The 18450-nt window shown below is 39.9% G+C and overlaps 1 protein-coding gene across 1 annotated transcript; it reads left to right on the top strand.

Moving 5' to 3' along the window:
- The first annotated feature begins 2 nt into the window (after positions 1-2).
- On the top strand, positions 3-13222 carry EAF2 (ELL associated factor 2). The gene is made up of 6 exons (XM_040070355.2): positions 3-184; positions 2520-2614; positions 3289-3425; positions 4255-4400; positions 7658-7924; positions 12388-13222. The coding sequence occupies exons 1-6, from the start codon at positions 82-84 to the stop codon at positions 12432-12434; spliced, it is 795 nt and encodes a 264-aa protein (XP_039926289.1). The 5' UTR covers positions 3-81; the 3' UTR covers positions 12435-13222.
- Positions 13223-18450: the final 5228 nt, after the last annotated feature.

Below are 18450 nucleotides of genomic sequence, written 5' to 3'. Positions count from 1 at the left end.
CGGCCCGGGCGGCGTGAGGGATGCTCGGTGCGGGCGGCGGCGGCGGCCCCGGGGCCCGCCATGGTGTGAGGCGCTGCCGCGATGAACGGAGCGGTCCCGTCGCTCTACGACCCCAAGGCGAGGGTGCTAAAGCTGGGGGAGAGCTTCGAGAAGCAGCCGCGCTGCGCCTTCCACACCGTCCGCTGTGAGTGCGGGATTGGGGCAGCTCCCAGGGGCTGCGGGGGTCGAGGAGGGGTTCGGCGGCCCCCGGTCCCCGCAGTCTCTTGAAGGGCGGGGGGTGGTTGCGGCCACGTTCGGTGGCTCCTCTGTCCCGGGATTCTGGGGCGCGGCTGGGCGCTGAGTGCTGCTCCGGGATTTCGGGAGCGGTGCAGGTTTCAGTCGGTGCTGGAAGCACGTACGGCCATTGCATCCTAGAGCTGCCCCTCGCTATCCGCTGGGCACTAACTTCGCTTTTAATGCCTTTTCTATAGTGTTTCCCTGCGGTTCTGCTGGAAGCTGAGCCAAGCTGAACCTATGGCTCTGTCTTCTTTCTTTGCGCTCAGTTTTTCGAAGTTCCGTACAATTCAGCAATCAAAGGTTAAAGGCAGGCGGTGTTAATCACGGAGCCAGTACACCCTCCCTGAGTACATAATTACTATCTAGAGAGGTGTGTGCTCAAAGATTCTGAGGGTAGCTAGGAAACAAATGCTCTCAGGATTATAGTCCTTGGTAATTTAGGACTGCAGCTTCTGGTTTTGTTGTCTGGTTATTTATAGACCGATATCCCCAAGATTCAGTCTCGCGTATGTTCTCTGGAGAGTGTCCTGTGTGCTAGATGGGTAATGTGCTCTCTCTGAGCAAAGGGAACGGCACTTAGGCAGATCCTTTCCAACCGTGAAAGCGGAGGAGAGGAGGGGGGAAGCTATAAATGGATTTAAACAAATGCCGCAGTTTGAAATTTATCCTAATTTTAAAGAATACTAACAACCCCGTCTGGTACCTCTTACCCTTAGAGAGGTAGTGCTGACTCTTGTAATTTGATGATTTATTCTGAAATCTGTTTTGAAATCTCTCTTCCTTTCCAACAAATGAGACATAGAAACTGGCACGTTCATCAGTTCTATCAAATGCACATGCAAAAGAAATATCCTCTGACACCTGACTTTTTCTAAGAGTTGAGTAAAAAGGAAAACAGCTGCTGGTTAGAAGTTAAGATTGGAAGTATCAATATCTTCATTTCCTCAAGTATTAACAGCCCGGTGGCCGTACATTAAAGCAAATATTCTCAGATTCGATGAGAAACTTTGGAACTGTCGTGTGCTTGTTCCTGTAAGACGACATTTAGGGGTTTACCCTAAAGTAGGTTAGCAGGGGCTGTGTCACCTGTGTGTGAGCTGCCAGCCTCCTGCTGCGCGCACAGCCCTGCCCACCAGCTCCTGCAGCCTGGTTTTCCTGCCCGGTCGGTGTGCTGGCTGGAGCCGTGCTTCCCAGCTGCGGTCTGTGCCGCCCGGCCCGTGGCTGCCGGCCGACTTCGGGAACTGGGAAGCTCCCCAGCTGCAGGAATGCCGCCGCCGGGGACCAGCAGCGTGAGATGGGGCAGGCAGCGAGGCGAGGAGCGTGTGCCGAGGTGTGGCCATGGAGCGTGTGCCGGCCGATGGGTCCCCTCCGCGTCTCCGGCGTGCGAGGCCGGGCACCTCCATCCCGGGTGCGAGACTGGCTCTGCCTTACCTGGAGCCGCGGGCTCAACCCCACATGTGTTATCGCAGGCCTTGAAGAACGTCTCGATGTCCCCCTGTGTCCCTAAACCGGCACAGGCAGAGGTTTGGCTGTAGCCTTTCCCAATTTATTTGTGGTGGAAATAATACTTTGTAGGTAATGGCACGTAATGGAGCTGCCGTGCTGGTGCCTGAACACATGCACGTTTGCAATGTCTCGGGGTTTTGAAAAGGACCAGAAATCTATACCCTCTTTTGCTCAAAACTTATTTAAACCAGTACCTTTGATGCTGAAAGAAACAAAATCAAGGTTAAATTCGGAAGGTATTTCACTTTTAACAAAAATAACTACACTGAAACAACAAGTTTTTGTCAGGTTATGACCTGCTTGTTACAGTAAAGTCAGAAACAGAAAGAGAAATGCTTAGTGAGAGTGGATGTTCTTTGCATTTTCAGTCACTTGTCTACATCTCCCATGTTTGGGATTAATATTTTCAAGAAGTAGTTATTGATTCTTCTGAAAATAATTACATGAGAATTTACCCTTTGAAATATAACACAGCTTGTTTGGCCTTTTTATCCATTAAAACCTAAGGTGTTTTTCTAATTTTAACCAAAAGATTTAAACACTTATAATGAATCCTGAGAAAAGCAGCTTGGCTTTGAATTCTATTGACTTACGGAATGATCTGCTCAGGGGAATGGTAGATGATACACTAGCAAAAAAGGCTTTTACTTAATAGCCTCCAACTGCAATTAAGTGGTGCCTGCATTTATAAGATTCCTGAAAAGCCTGTAAATAATCTAGTTTGTTTTTCTATTTAGATGACTTTAAGCCTGCATCTATTGATATGTCCTGTGAAGGAGACCTTGAAGTTGGCAAAGGTGAACAGGTGACAATAACACTGCCAAATATTGAGGTGAGTGGATGTGGCTGAAGACTGATGAGCTTAAGGGAACTATTTATTTTGTTGTCCCAAGTATATATCCTGACTATGGAAGGATATAAAGTTTTAGTGCTGTTTCAGAGCTGCCTGGGTGATTTTTAGAGTAGAAAAACAACTGCTCTAAGAATGTAAGATTACAAAAGACCCAAAGGCTAAACAGCTGCACTGTAACTTTAAGTGTATTTGCTGCACTGGAAATATGCTGTAGGATGACCCAGAAGTGTTGTATACACAGAAAAGCTCCATGTGTATGTTGGCAGTGCAAGTTTCCCCTTGGTATTTATTGCTCTAGTGCAATTCTAAAGCAGGAAAGGCTGGAAAGGGAAAATTTACTACCTGCCATGCTTTACTGCTCTGCTGATAGGGGAACTGAAACCCCTTTTGGTGAGGAGTCCTGGAGAGAGCCTGCTCTCTTTGGGAAATAAGCATTTAATCAGTTTCAAGCCAAGCTAAGCGAGTAAAATCCCATTCTAGTCAAACAGCAGCTGCTTTTGGACATGGCTACTGTGAATCTAAATTGAATTAACCAATAACATTTTTAATGGCTAGAAATGATCACTTGTAGTGAACTTGTCACCACTGATGGATTGCTGTTTCTAAGAAAAATGACTGTAGGAGTAACACTTACTGGACTTCTGATTTAATAGGGCTCAACTCCACCAGTGACTGTGTTCAAGGGCTCAAAGAAGCCTTACCTAAAAGAATGTATCTTAATTATCAACCATGATACTGGAGAATGTCGCCTAGAGAAACTTAGTAGCAACATCACTGTGAAAAAAACCAGGTGGGTGATTTACAGGAGAAACAAACTGCTTTACTCATTGTTAAAATCAATTTGTTAATGAGTCTAAATTGAGATATATAACTACATATTACTATTTTTAGGAAAACATAATTTTAGAAAGTAACTGGCTTTGTTCAAATGAGTGAAAAGCCTCATTTCTCAGCAAACTGACTCCACATCTTCTGAGTTGTGACTGCTGAAGAAATGGAAATTTATTTTTTTGTTAACTAAAACACGTTATATTATTGAAAGAAATAGTAACTTTTTTCTGGTGAGTTTAGAAGGAGAAAAAAAAAAAGATCTGTTTGGCTAGTATCTTGCCTACTGTCTTCTGACTTGTAAATGTGGAAATAACAAAAAAAAGTTTTGTGACAGGTCTCAGTAATTTTAATGACTTGCTTTTCTCATACCAAGTTTTTTAATATTTTCTTTTTCTTCTGCTGAGTCCAAATAAATAACTTCCAGCAGAATTATTATTAAGTGATCCTGGGGACCAAGGTACAAAACCAAATCAACTGACAAAGTGTTATAAAGTTATTAGCACTGTATAACACCCACCCCCCCCTATATATATATATATATATATATATATATAAATGATATACTATGTGATATGAAATATATTATATTAATTATATTATATGATATTAATAGTATAAGATTAATATATTATGTGTATTAGTATAATAACTTACTTACCTAAGAATCTAATGAGGCTATTTAGAAAGGCATGAGAAATAATTCCATGCTACCATATCCCCTGTGTTCTTACCTTTTTTCCTTGCATCTTGTCTTCTAGTAATTAAAAATCTTTTCCTTTTACACACAGAGCTGAAGGAAGTAGTAAAGTCCAGTCTCGCATTGAGCAGCAACAGCAGCAAATGCGAAATGCAACGAAGGTTCCAAACAATGTTAAAAACTCTCCATCAAAAGAAAAAACATTTCCATCCTCTCCTATGGATGATATTGAACGAGGTAAGCTCCACTGGCACATAAGTCTCAGAAATTTTGCTGTTAACAAGCAATTAGTTTTCAAGACGTTTTTCTGTGTGTAGGTTGTGTTTTTGTTTTCTTTTGTGTTATTTGAGTTTCACACTAGAGGCTGATTGTACAAGCAACTTTACTCTGATATGGAAATGACCACTTGGGCTCAAATGGGTAAAAAAGCTTTGTAGCTTGCTGCTGTAAAAATCCAGCTGAACCATTAAGCTTAACAATGCCTAGGATCCTGCTGCTGTCTCCTTAACTCTGTCTTCCACTGCTACTTTAATCAAGTATATGGTTGGTTGTATTGTGGCACTGGAACTAAGTCACTTCCATTTTCACATTGCTCCTTTTTCTTTCTGTGCACTCAGCAAATATGTTACAGTCCTTTACAACTCAACACCCACTTTAAATTACCAGATAGGGCCTTGTGGAAGATGAGTTCCAATGAAAAAGACAGCTGAAAGCTTGCATAAATCAACCCTTGGGCAGTGCTATGTACTGTTTCCTTGAGAGACTCTGGTTTGGTGTGACACTCATATTTCACTTAATAGGAGGCCTTATTTCCTTTGGGAGGACAAGGAAGATGGCAGGTGGTAATTACTTGCTACAGAAATGCTGACAGGTGGCAGTTTCATTGACTGGAACTGACATCTGCTTCCTAAGTTGTTCTGAATTCCTTTAAACAGTTTTTTTTTAGATGTATCATTATGAAGATGGTTTTTGTTTCCATTTTGGTCTTAAGCTCTGACCAGCAATCTATATTGCAGTACACTACTAGAATTCATCTAAGGTTGCAAAGAAGAAGGAAAACTTGAGCACATGAAATAAAATTGCCTTTTCTAGGTGGTCTGTTGTTTTGCGGGGAGTTGTAGTATCAAACACTGAAAAGTCTCCAAAGTGACTACCAATGTACCAAACTCTTGTGTGGTGCCAGTCCAATTTTGAGTACTATTTAAAATGCTGAAAAATTGAAAAGGATGGTAGAGATATTATCAAGTAATCTAGTCCATCCTTTTGTCCTAAAGTCAGATTTCTTCTGATGTAACTTTTAGCCTGTTCTTAGAACCTTCCACTGACAGATCCTTGTACCTGCTGGCAAGACATTCCAGGGCTTTGCTCTCCCTATTGTCCGGGTTCTCCAACAGTCTGACAGCAAGCCTACTACTACTTTCATATTTATCCTTCAAGTGCAGAGCACATTACTCCGCTGCTTTTGAGCAGTCCTTCACAGACTCAAACTCCTCTGTCTTTCCCATTCTTTATGCAAAATGACACCAGTTGATTCAATCTTTCCTTAGAAGTTTCCTTTTTAAATCCCTGATTTGTTCTCAATTTCCTTTAGCTTTCTTGCAATGAGTCCAAAAACTTCCTAAAATATAGACCCTAAACATACCTACTGAGGTTTTAGCAGTGCTTATGTGAGCAAGAAGGCTGCCTTACAGGCACTATTGATCTTTATACACAAAGAACAAATAGCATCACGTTTGTAGTATCACAAGACCAAAGAGCATCAAGTCATTTCCGCACAGCGTTGTGTGGTAGAACTATGTGTAGGGATCCACTGTAACTCTCAGACTCTTCAGAAATGTTGCCTGCCTAATCATTCTTCATCCCATGGGTGTGTAACTGACTATTCCTGCTTAAGTACACTGCCTGGAACTTGTTACTAACTTTGTTTTCTGGGGTGGAGGGGAAGCTCATTCTGCCATTATCCTCTAGTATATGTACAACTCTTCCTTCACTGGTCAAAATTATTTAATATAAATTATATCAAAATTGAAGGCGGAGATCTTATTTCTCAGCTTTTGGCATTGACCATTCACTTAAATTTTTTCTTATGTTAGACATTGCTTAGGAGGAAGTGGAATTGAATGTTTAGGATTTGAGTGGTATCTCTCAGTGAGGTGTCTTACAGCTCCAGATGAGTGGTGGATCATGTTCTCTTATATATGTCCTTAGTAAAAGAAGGATGCTTAGATGCTTTCGATTCTTATTTTCTTTCTGTTCCCCTTCTTTTTTTCCTTATGTTTGACTAATCCAGTCTTTCACTGTTCTTTCTTTTCTTTCCTAACATTGGGTTAATTTCTCCCTGTAGCCATAGCTGCACTATTTTAGGTGCCATTTTTCCTGAACACCATTTTCTTTTAGACTGGCCTTTGATAAAGATGACCTTTCCTTTACAATCGCCTTTGATAACTTAGTCTGTTTCATTGAAGATTAATTTTTTTTTTTTTTTTTCATTCTCCCTTCTTTTCTTAAGCTTTGCACTGTCTTGCATCTTGGTGACTTTCACCTTCAACCTGTACTGTACTGGGTAAATTTGAAGAGAGATGAGCTACTCTCCTACTTGCTTTATTGTGTTTGCTATATCAAAGCTGTTCCTGAAGTATTCTAAGAGCTTGTAAGACCACCTTAACAAATGTCTAGGTAATTGCAATATTGTATAGTAATGAACTTCTGCACTCTGTATAACTCCTCAAGTCCCCCCTTCACCATAATTCAGAGGTCTGTGTCAGACTCCTCTCAGCACTCATGTTTTGCACAACTATTATGTGTCTCCTTCTGCAAAGATTAACTTCTTCTGTATGTTGGACTTATGTCAGAAATGCATACTGTGCAGGATTATTCACACTTCCAAATCTGTAATGAAACAACGATTTGGAGAAATCTTCCTAATATAAACTTTGGGTGGTTTTTATTGGATATTCTTCATGCTTAACTTGATTTTGAGCAAAATGTCACGTTGTCCAAACAAGTGTACTGATTGTAATGCTGAACTGCTGGGAGGCATTTTGGGTGCAGCTGCAAACATCTTGCAGTGACTGATTTGTGGATTGTAACTGGAATTTTAGTCAGTGAAAGACATATTTGGGGTGCTAAGGAAAACAGAGAACATTTTCTGCTAGTTGCAGAAATTAAAGGCTATGTGGGATGCATTACCCCATGGAATGTGGGGTTAAGCATTTGTGTTCACAGTCAGCCTTGTTCTTGAAAGGGAGACACTTGGCTTGAAAGGGAGAAAGTGCTCAAGCTGTGATAATAGAAAACCATGTGACAGGCTGGATACTCACTTGTGCCCTTTTCTTTGTTCTGGAGAGCTTTGGTGGGTTTGGTCTAAGGTTTTTTAAAGTTGCGGTAGTGTGTGCCTGATGTCTGTTGATTTTTTTTTTTTTCCTTTTTCCCCCCCTTCCTTATATTTCAACTATGGTGAATGTAAACTGAGAAACAAATCCTATTGTTTGCAGAGCTAAAAGCAGAAGCCAGTATCATGGACCAACTGAGTAGCTCTGACAGTTCATCTGACTCTAAAAGTTCTTCGTCCTCTTCATCAAGTAGTGAAAATAGTTCTAGTGATTCTGAAGATGAGGAAATGAAACCCTCTCTTCCTATGTCAATGCCGTATTTGCAGCCTCAGCCCACTGTGTCTGCCATACCGCAACAGGCTGTTCTTGACAAAGATGCCAGTCATAACAGATCCCAAGAGAGCAGTGGTCATATGATGAATACACTACGTAAGTACAAAGGCTGTTCTTTTCTTAGTGCACGATTCCAGACATCAAGATTCTGAAAGGAAACCATATTGTTTTTAAGTATGTCTCTGTTATAATTAAAACTGTGGGAAGTATTGCTAGGGTTTGATTGTTCAGCAGAAGGCTGAATTAGACACTGGGCTAGAGGGTTCATGCTTCACACAGATATATTAAATTAAAGCTGAAGGGGTTGAAAATATTTCCTAAGCTGTTCTGGCTTCCTCCCAGTTCTATACGTTGGAACTGGAGACAGTAATTTTGTATTGAAAATACTTGAACTAACAGGGCACTCCCTAAACATATGCTTGTAATTTCTTGATTAGAACTATGGGAAGGATCCTATGGTTGCAATACTCTGAGTTACAGAAAAGATGGTGTATTCTTAGCTGTGTCAGTTACAATTATTCATGGCAGTGTTCCACTGACCAACATGGCAAAACTGTCCTTTGCATATAAGGAAGGAGGTGATTTGCTTTCAGGTGATATTATCTTATTCCACACATTCAGGCAACTAAAAATGTAATTTGAAGAGTAGCTGTGATGTTCAAGAGTGTTGATACACAGCCTGGAATTGAATGCTCAATGTATTAAAAAAAGAGGAATATTTGGAAAACACTCACATTAAAAAAAAAAAACAAAACAAAACACTAGGTCAAGAAACTTACTCTCATTACCTAAATAACAGTACTCAGACACAGAAGTGTCTGAGTATTCAGCTATGATAACTCTTCCAAAATGATTACATTTTTAATTACCTGCTTAGCTACCAGATCTTGGTTTGAAGAGATTTACATCAACCCTGGTTTGCAGCCTAAGATCATTATGGTTTATCATTTATATGTAAACTTGTTATACTGAAATTTTAGACTCTGGCAGATCTACTTTTATTTTAGCTCCTAGTGGATAACATGAATGACAGTTCTTTTTCTTTTTTCTTTTTTTTTTTTTTTTAAAGCTAGTATTTAAATACTTAAATAACCTGCATTGATATTTAATTATGTACTGTGTTAACAGATAAGATCAGACTGAAATGTCCTGTGACTTCATGTGCAGAGAACTAAATGCTGCTTTCATTTTACTGTCACTGCAGAGAACAATGTCTTCATGTTTTCAATTTGCGTAACTTCAGAGCACCACTTACTTCAACCCTTACTGACAAATGAGATTTCTCGTTCTCCACACTTTAAATAAAACTCTTATGGAAATGTGATTAAACTTTATCCCCAATGACAGAATCTCAGGTAGCAAAGCTTCCAGTGAGAAATACAGGTGGTCAAGTCCACCAATTCCAGCATAGGGAGAAAATGCTGCTTAAATCATGACAACATCAAGACTGTTTCAGGGGAATTTGGTGGCTTGATGTTGTTTGAGAACCATGTTGACAGGTAGAACCTCTGCCTGTAACCTTAGGCCTCTGAGCGTGCCCAGCTCTTGAGATTGCCTTTTACTTCTATTATGGTTACAGACACGTTACTGCTTAAAACAATTCCACGCCCGTCTTCCAGCACAGTTATCACTTACAAGACACTTCCACTAGTTAAATATCAAAGCAGCTGCTTCCAAGGTGATTGCTCTTCTCTAGCTCTGTCGCTGGGGGAATTTGGCAGGAGAGTGAAACCTGGAGGAATGAAATGGATAGCACATTGTTCTGCTTTGAATGGCAAGAGTTCTCAGTCAGATTTTGTGCAGTCATTTCTTCAATCTCAAATAAGGTTTTGCAAAAATTAAATATTGAATCAACAAATGCCAGCACAAGCTGCTTGCTTGTCTAATCTTGCTTTGAGGTGTGTGTGCATATGTCTGTGACTAGTTTTGTGCACCTCTGTAGAATCAGGGCCATACCAAGGAATTAGTGAAGTTTTTCTTTGACATCCTGTGTGCAGGGAGAAGGTTGGAGGAAGCTTAGAGAGCAGAGTTTTATCTTGCGTGTAGAAGCTGGAAAATGGAGGAGGTGGTGTCTAGAGCATGGTAACTAAATACTTCTGTCAGATACATATCTTCCTCTTCAGGAATCTGGGGCTCAAGACTGCCCCTCACTCCCAAAATATTGCTTCTTCTCCTTTCTGCCTTCAGAAGCTGATTATATAGACTCACAACTTGCCTTTTGACAACGTCTGTAAACGGCGGCACTAATGAATCTGTTCTTCATGAATATTTGATCATATGTTGCCTTATGTCTACTTTTTGTTTAAACAAGGGTTATGTTAAACAAAGTAACTTTCCAAAGAAAACCCAGCCTAGATGGGCTGTTCTGTGGCCTTGTGCTAGGTACTTTGTATTCAGCACAACTTCACTTCTTTTGATGCTTGGTGCTGGTACAAACATAGCTTTGACAAGTAATAATTTTCCCCTTATATTAGTTTGGTGTTGGTGAGACCGCTAAGACCTGTGAAACAGTGATCATTCCTACGAGTTTCCCTGTCCCCTCTAACTAGCAAGAATTCAGTTGAATATATTACATGCACTGATTTAAAAACATAGGAAATGTAATTTGTAGTGCAATCTATTTCCCCAATTAATATTTCTAATAAGCAGCTGGCACCATGAAAACAATTCAACAGTTCTCCCTCACTTCATTGCTGCCTTATAAGTCCAACAGTCTAGATGTTTCTTCAGGGTCCTCATTAAATGAGCTTTCTGGCTTTGCAACAAATCCATCGGAAAGCCACCAGCTCTAGATTGTGCTATTTTTCCCTCTCTCTGAAGGTGTTTTTTGGAGATAGGGTTGCAAAAACAAGGCAGAAAGTTTAGCCTGAAGTAAATCCTAAGGTATTAATTCTGATTTTGGAACTTTGAGTTCTTGCTTTTCCCATCTGCTGGTTTTCACAAGCATTGGTATTTTTGGCTGGTGTTACAGGATTTGTGTAATTTCTATTAACTGTGTTGAAATAACTTTTGAAGGGCGCAGAAACACTATTTGGCAGGTTATCTTCTTGTTCACACTCTGTCTTCCCATAAAGCAGATAGTGCATAACAGGGCTGGGATTTCTAAGAATTCACTGTAATTCTCCTTTGAGTGATAAATACTTGAGTTTAATTTGCCAATGCCATTCTCTGTCTTGAAAGATCTTTTAGGGTATTACATTGTTCTGAATAATTACTGACAAATAACTTGATTTTGTTCTTTCTAAACTGCTTTTTAAATTTATCTTAAAATAATATGGCTGTAATTTTTTTCTGTATATAGAGGATTGGAAACAAAAAATTGTCTACAGTAATACTTTAAGGATCACTGGAAACAACCATCTTCACTATTCTTACATAAAGTGTTTTTGTTGTCGCAGAGAAGCATGTACCACTTTCTAAGCTTTGTTGGTGACACAGTGGAAAACAAAGGAAGGCTAAATGCAGCCATGTTAAAGGCTCCAGTGTTCTGGCAGAAGTGATATGCCTGAGAATAAAAGATCCAATCTGAATATCTTGTGGGGTTTACCCAGTTGAGGTTACTTTTTCACCCACCTGCAAAAGGGGTTTTATGAAGGGTGCTGCAGCTGAGGAAAGGACATGTGAAAATAGTGTGTTGACTCAGTTTTTTCTCAGTTTCAGTGATTTTTCTTTTGTTTTTAGGCCATTTCTGCACAGCCTGAGATTATTGTTTTTTTCTTTTGTAATGGTTGTTTGGCAAGGGAGGTGTGGGTAAAAGCATACCAGTTGGAACAGACTCGTGAAAACATGTGGGAAGTTGCTAGATATGATGTAGATTATGTAGAACATGCTGCTGTACTTTTTGTTAGTTATCTGTCCCACTGGGAAGATTCCCTTCCTTCCACCCCTTGAGCTTATGGACATCCACAGCAAGCACAGTGTAGTCTTTCTACTTCCTCATTTTGAAATATATATATATAGAGAGAGAGAGCCACCAAATTAAAGTGCTGTGTAAAATAGCTTTTGATGTTTTGTTTGCTCACTTGTTCCAAAACCAGTTTGAAATAGTAGGTCACTGATACATCTTTAAGTGGTATGTCAAAGAGCTGCTCTTCTTGATTGAGACACCACTTTGTTTTGAAGCACAGCTGAGCAGCATTCAGATGTGTTTCCAAAAAAACCCAACAACTTGTTTTTCATAAAACTGCATTCACCAGCAGTTTTTCCACTTGTGAAGCATGAAAATGTGGGTGGCAGAGATAGCTAGGTGTTGTCTTTTGTGATCTGGTGATATTAAGTAAATGCCCTTGTGCAAATATGCTAATGGTTCCTTGCCAAGATTTTAAAACTGTAGAAAAGTGATCTCTCTAAGGTTCTGTCACTGGGAGTTTGGTTCCATACCTACTTATTCTTTTATCCTAGAATAGTTTGGGTTAGAAGAGACTTGAAAGATCATCGAGTCCAGCCCCTCTACCTGTTTGCTACTAGCTTTTGTATGCCTTCATTGGGAAAGGGAGTACCTTGAAAGAAGAAAATTATTTCCTTGAAAATGACTAATATATTGACTCTTTCTCTTCTAGGAAATGACTTGCAGCTGAGTGAATCTGGAAGCGATAGTGATGACTGAACAACTTTTTTGCCTTAAATGTACCACCTTTTTTTGCTAAATATGTCTTAGCATCTGTTTTGCACTAAGATTAGATTACCAGAGACTGGAATGAATGTCCTCAATTTTGATAATAGACATCCTAATTTTCTACTGACACATCATGTCTAGAATACAACAGCATTGATATCCTGTCAGTGCTATGGTTATGTGTTTATCTTTCAAATTACTGTATTTACAGTAAAATTGTGTATGATCTGATTTTGATTATTTTTGCCTCAGCCACCTGTTTTACTTGAAACTGATTTGTAACAGCTAGTTACTTTATATAAATAGCTAGAGAATGGAGAAATTTCTGATATTTATGGAGGCAAGTTTCCTTCCTATCATTTAAATGCTGATCTCACAACTTTGACTTGGAGGGAGTCAAAGGGAGAACAACTAAATGAGGTCTGCTGTGTCAGCGACACTTTTTGTTCAGTTCACAGTTCATACCTTTAAGGAAACTGCTGAATAATGTGGTCCACTCGTGCAGTTACAGTTTACAATTGTTCAACACATTGCTGAATTCTTAATTTCATTGTATAATGGGACTTTATATTTCTGAGCCTCAAGATTCCTAAGGGAACTTGTCTATTCTCTGCCTGTTTTATGTAACTTAAATAAGGTGGTCTTTTTACAACCTTTTTGTATCTAAATTTAGGTAACTGCAGAGACAGCAATGAATTTCCTTCATTTAATTCTGTAACAGAAATCAGAAAATTTCTTTGTAGAAGTATAAAAGTAATTTAATAAAGCAAATGTTTATCATTTTCATGCATCAGATTCTGTTTTCACTGGTTAAGAATTTGATTTTCTGCCTAAAGTAGTGAAGGGATCAGGCAAAGAAATAAAGCAGTGAAATAGTAGCTAATAAGGATTCTCCATCCTGTCTACAAGACTGAAGTGTTTGTTGCTTTTGTTACACTGAGGTGACCTTTAGTAAGAGCGTGCCAAAAATTTATGGTGGTGCAACTGAATGTTTATTACACATTACTTCCAAATGCCAGTGGGAAGTAATACAATATTAGACAAGAAAAGGTCTTACTTTTTCCACATTTGAAATTATACTTCAAGACCTAAAGAACTTAAGATCAGACTCCAAATTTCATCCTGCTATTCACTACTTAAGAGTTTTGTAACAGTAGCAAATGTCCTTTGGGTGAGTTCTGACAAGATAAATCTGCTCAGTCTTGCACAGAAGTCTGCACAGAAGTCTCCTTTTCTGGATTGCAGTGATTGGGTCACAGCTCTGTGTCTAAACTGTGAGGATTGAATCCCATATGTCAGCCTGAATGTGCAGACATGGGAAAAACTGCACACTCAGTGAATGTATACAATAGATGGTACTAGAGGAGCTTATTCTCTGAACTCTGCTCTATCAGCTCAGTGAAATATGGGGAAATAAATTAAATATGGGAAATGCTGCTTTCCAGTGCTTCCATATCTTGTGCTCTACACCAAGTCACAGCTCGTTAATCTTCTGGCTTTTTAAAGTTGGTATCATAAGAAGCAAAATGTTCTTGTGTCTGTATTCAGAGGAAAAAACTCAAGTTAAGAGCCAGGGGTGAGCAGGTGCTAGAAAAGGGCTAATGCACAACCTTGAGGAGGGATGCTATGTAATAACTCCTCTAAGACATTTGAAATGGTGAGGGAAAAGCAGATTGAGGTCTCTCACAGATCCTAGCTGCCGGTGTGGGAACTCAAGCTGAGTACCTGGCTCTTGGCATTGCTGCTGATAAAGTCAGCTAGGGCAGTGTGAGGAGCTGGGATGTTGCTCCTTAGCACTAAGAAGCAGCCCTGTGTGCTAAATAAAGGAGTCTGTGATAATGCACTGTCCTGAGCTGAAATGTCTTCTCTTTGCCTTCCCTCTGTCCCCAGTGGTTCATTTGTATCAAAGCCTTCCCTTAGGATGATGCTAAATTCTAATTCCAACCAGAATGCTTCTGTTTTTCCTGGATAACTGGGCATGCAGGGTGTACAGAGTGAGCAGATGTGTGGAAGCACCGACCAGGCCACAACTTAAACCATGCAGAGCACATGTATTCATGGATTATGATCACTCCTTCAGTGATAAAACTATTGAGTGCCAGTCTGTATATAAATGTGCTCACGTGTATCCAGGTCCTTAAATATAGCTCAAGGAGTAAAGCAGATTTCCAGGTTCCATAGTCTCAGGACTGTAACTAAGCCTGTGCTATCTTTAGGATTTGATCTTTGGGTTGAAAGCTTTCTAGGAAGGGAAGAATGTTATTGAAGCTTTTGTATAGTATTTAGTACAGTTGTTAGTGGCCAGTCCGGCAGTTTGTGAAATGCACAATTGTGATAATTGAGGAAAGCTTCCCTTTAAGTAACATGACTAGACTTAAGATTCTCTAACAGTTTTTGGAGAGATAAGGGGAAAAAGATAACGTAAATTATTGTAAAAAGGTATTAAAGAATAAAGCTCTGCATGCCATTTCCAGCCCAAACATATGTGATTGGCTCCTCCCTTATCCATGTACCTGTCAATCAGCAGGTGAGCTAAGGAGCTTGTTCAGCCTCTTCTCATGCAGAAGACTTGGCAAAGGTCTCATTTCTGATGTGCAAGGGACATTTCCTCTCCTAAGGCTGGGGTGTTGTGCCCTTGAGCAATGCTGACCCTCCATATCTGCTACTGCAGGTTGTTTCCAAATTGCACAAGTGAGAAAGGGATTGCATAGAGATTTTAAAGCAATTTTCTTTTTTTTTGGACCTTGATTTGAAAATTCTATTCTTCTCACTTAAACCCAGTTTTATTCATGTGATATCAATTTAACTAGAAAGTAATAAAATCAGTAACAGCTGTCCATGACCACTGTTCCTACAACCTCTGAGTACCTCTTTCAAAATGACTTGAAATATATCTGGCTCTATCTTGTTTTTTTCAGTTATTTTGTCTTTACATCCAGAGATTTAAAGGATTGGTGTGTGTATCTCTAAGCAGCAGATACATTTGAATAATATTTTGAGACATTATATATTTTTTCTGTGGCATTATAATGAAGCTATTGTGCATGTTTTGGATTTGAAGAACAGCTGCTTATCGCTTATATTGATAAATCAAAAATACCTTCCCAATGCAGCTGAAAACTTGAGAATTTTTAGTCTTCAGTGCTAAGGACCACTGCAACCACAGTTCACTTGCCCCTTCTCTCTGCATGGCACCTGGTACAAGCACAGTTTGTCTGGTAACTACTTCAAGGTTGCAGCATTCAACCTCCACTAATTCCTGAAATAAGGATTAAGTGTGCTTACCAGTTGTACCTACCTTGCCTGGCAGCTTCCAATTTTTTAAAGAATTCTGTCCTGCTCTTGTTTTTCATGAATCCTGCCCTGGGGCATGTGGAGAGGCTGGGGTCATCACTTCAGGGTAGCTCTGGCACCACTGTATTCCATGATAAACACTGGGATTGCCATATACTTGGGGTTTTCTGAAGCATGTTATAATAATTTTTCATATTAAAGGACTCTACTAAGTCACTTCTAGGCTAACAGACAGTGCATCACCTTAAGAACAGAACCACAATATTTTTAAGAAGGATTATTTGTTGGGTCTTTCTTGAGTGATTTCTGGGGAACCAAATATGAACAGTTCATCTCAGATAATCATTCGATTTGGCACTCAAGATTTTGATCCACAAAAATTATATAATTTCTGGCCAAAACTTTTTATTTTCTTTAGAATTTCTACAGGAAAGCTTCTGAGCACAGCCAAGCAGATAGTTGAATCCTCCTTAAACAGAAGAGATGAGGGTGCATCAACTGGACAGAAATGAAGAAGCTCAGAGGAAGAAAGAGAAGATAACTTGGGTCATTATAGTTGCTGGGCTGAATGCTTGCAATACACATGAATTCCTTCTCTCACCACTTTTTCAGGTCATTCAGCCAACCACATAAGGTGCGAAAGACAGTCTTGATACATATGGGTTTCAGACCAACTTTTTGAGGACATGTAAAGAAGAATGATGAAAAAGAGTATTGGATATTGTTAATTTTGGATATTGTTTGGATATGCTGCTTTGACGGATGTAGGGGAAATGCAATAAGAAGGTGAAGATGTGCTGAAATGAGGAGAAAAAAAGTGAGAAACAATAATGTTTTTCACAGTTTAGACCTCAAATATAAGTATCATCCACATCTGAGGGAGGATAGAAAGGCTTCTGTGTCTCAGCTATTAGTCTGCCCCGTTCAATCAAACTAGAGTAAAAGCTTTTCCTGGTTGTTAACTGGTTAGCAGTAGCATCCCAAGGCAGCAGCTCCTTGCTTACCAGGTACATGCACAAGAGTGGGCTGAAGTAATGGAAGTCTCTAAAGCATCTGTTACTGTGGGGTTTATTTCCCCACTTGCAGATTCTCATACTGGAGAAAAGATCCTGAAGGGCAGATTCAGAGCTCAAGGCTTCTGTTGGCATGAAGAACTACTCAGTTCTAAAGGAGAAATCCCAACTTCATACAGGGTTTGTGTAAAACCAGTGCCACATCTGCTGGGAACAGCAAGGGCTTGGGCTCTAGTTGTTTCTGCGGTTTTCTGAATCCATACAAGAAATGAGTATGTTCTCAGATTTTCCTTCTCTCAAAAGCAAATCCCTCTGCTGTGGTGAGGAAGGAATGGAGGTTAGAGGCAAAGATGAAGGAGCCTTTCATTCAACAGAGAAGGCTTTGTTGATGTACAACACATACCTGGTGAATTAGCTGCTGAGACCTCTCTTGACTCGCTTTGAACAGGGGCCCTTGTTACAGAACCTGTTCTCCATCTCTCACCTCCCATGAGCTGAGCAGCTTGGCTTGTTCTCGTAAGTGCTTACGCATGACAGAGGATTACTTGCTCCATCTAAGAGATGAGGCCTTCTTCATGCTGTTATTTAAAGTTTAAAGAAAAGTGGAGTGTCTTAAAAAGGTAATTAAAGAAGACCCAACAGCAACCTCAACTCTTCTTTAATATCTTTAGTTTCACTTCCACATGCTGTGTATCTTGTTTTACCAGTTTCAGTGCTCTTGCAAAACAGTTGCACAATGGCTTCCTTTCAGCAACCATCAGAATTAAACTTGAGCTCACCTAATTGGATGAACCTTTTCTAAGAAGTGCTGAATTACCAATAAACTCTGCAGACCCCCTTTTTCCTTGTGCCATTTCATTGCTACAACTTTTGGAATAAATACTCATGGATATCCTCATATACAGCTCCCATAGAGACACAGGAGCTGGCTGCAGCATGAAAATACCAACTCATCCCTTATCCAATTACCTTTTTGACATGTGACTCTCTGCATATTGGCAATTTATGAAAAGATTTAGGCTTTTACCAGAGTTTTGATCCAAGTGTTTATAGTGGTATTAAAAAATTTACCACTGTGAAGTGTTCCTAAAAGCTTAGGCTATTTTAAAGGCCAGCGTCTGAGATTCCACCTTCACATAAAAACATGTTTGTGCCAGTTCGCTGCAATGAGAGCACAACAAACTATTTCGGAATTATTTGTCCTTCAGTGATCCTGCTGGAAATGTTTATGTGCCTTATGATCCTCTCCCACCACAGTGTGGAATAACTTTCATGCTGCACAATGACCAGTGCTTTTTTTTTTTCCCGCCATGTGTGAAAGTTAACATTTAGCTAACATTTTGTAACTGTTTTTTTTTTTTTTTTTCCCCCCCAGAAATGCTGGTCATCAAAAATCTTTGCCAAAATGTGACCTGAATGCAGGTGGGGAAAACTCCATGTAGATTATCAGCTACATCAGCTACAGATTGCGCTACTCCCTTATTCGAGGTCCTTCTCCCCTTATAAACCAGACTTTGCCTAGTAGCCTTCACCAACATGGTGTTTGTCAAGAACAGTGATGATCAGTGGCTGTGGCTATGTTTAACTGGGGATGCAAGACCGTTAAGCTATTTAAGAAGTTCTTTCCACAATGACTACATTTTAGAAAGTACCACCTGGAAGGAGTGTACTGAGCTTAGTGGGGACTTTTTATCCCCATT

Source organism: Hirundo rustica, chromosome 7, assembly GCF_015227805.2.
Source record: "Hirundo rustica isolate bHirRus1 chromosome 7, bHirRus1.pri.v3, whole genome shotgun sequence".
NCBI classification, from domain to species: domain Eukaryota; kingdom Metazoa; phylum Chordata; class Aves; order Passeriformes; family Hirundinidae; genus Hirundo; species Hirundo rustica.
Note: the sequence above shows the minus strand (reverse complement) of the source record. Positions and strands in the feature narration are given on the sequence as shown.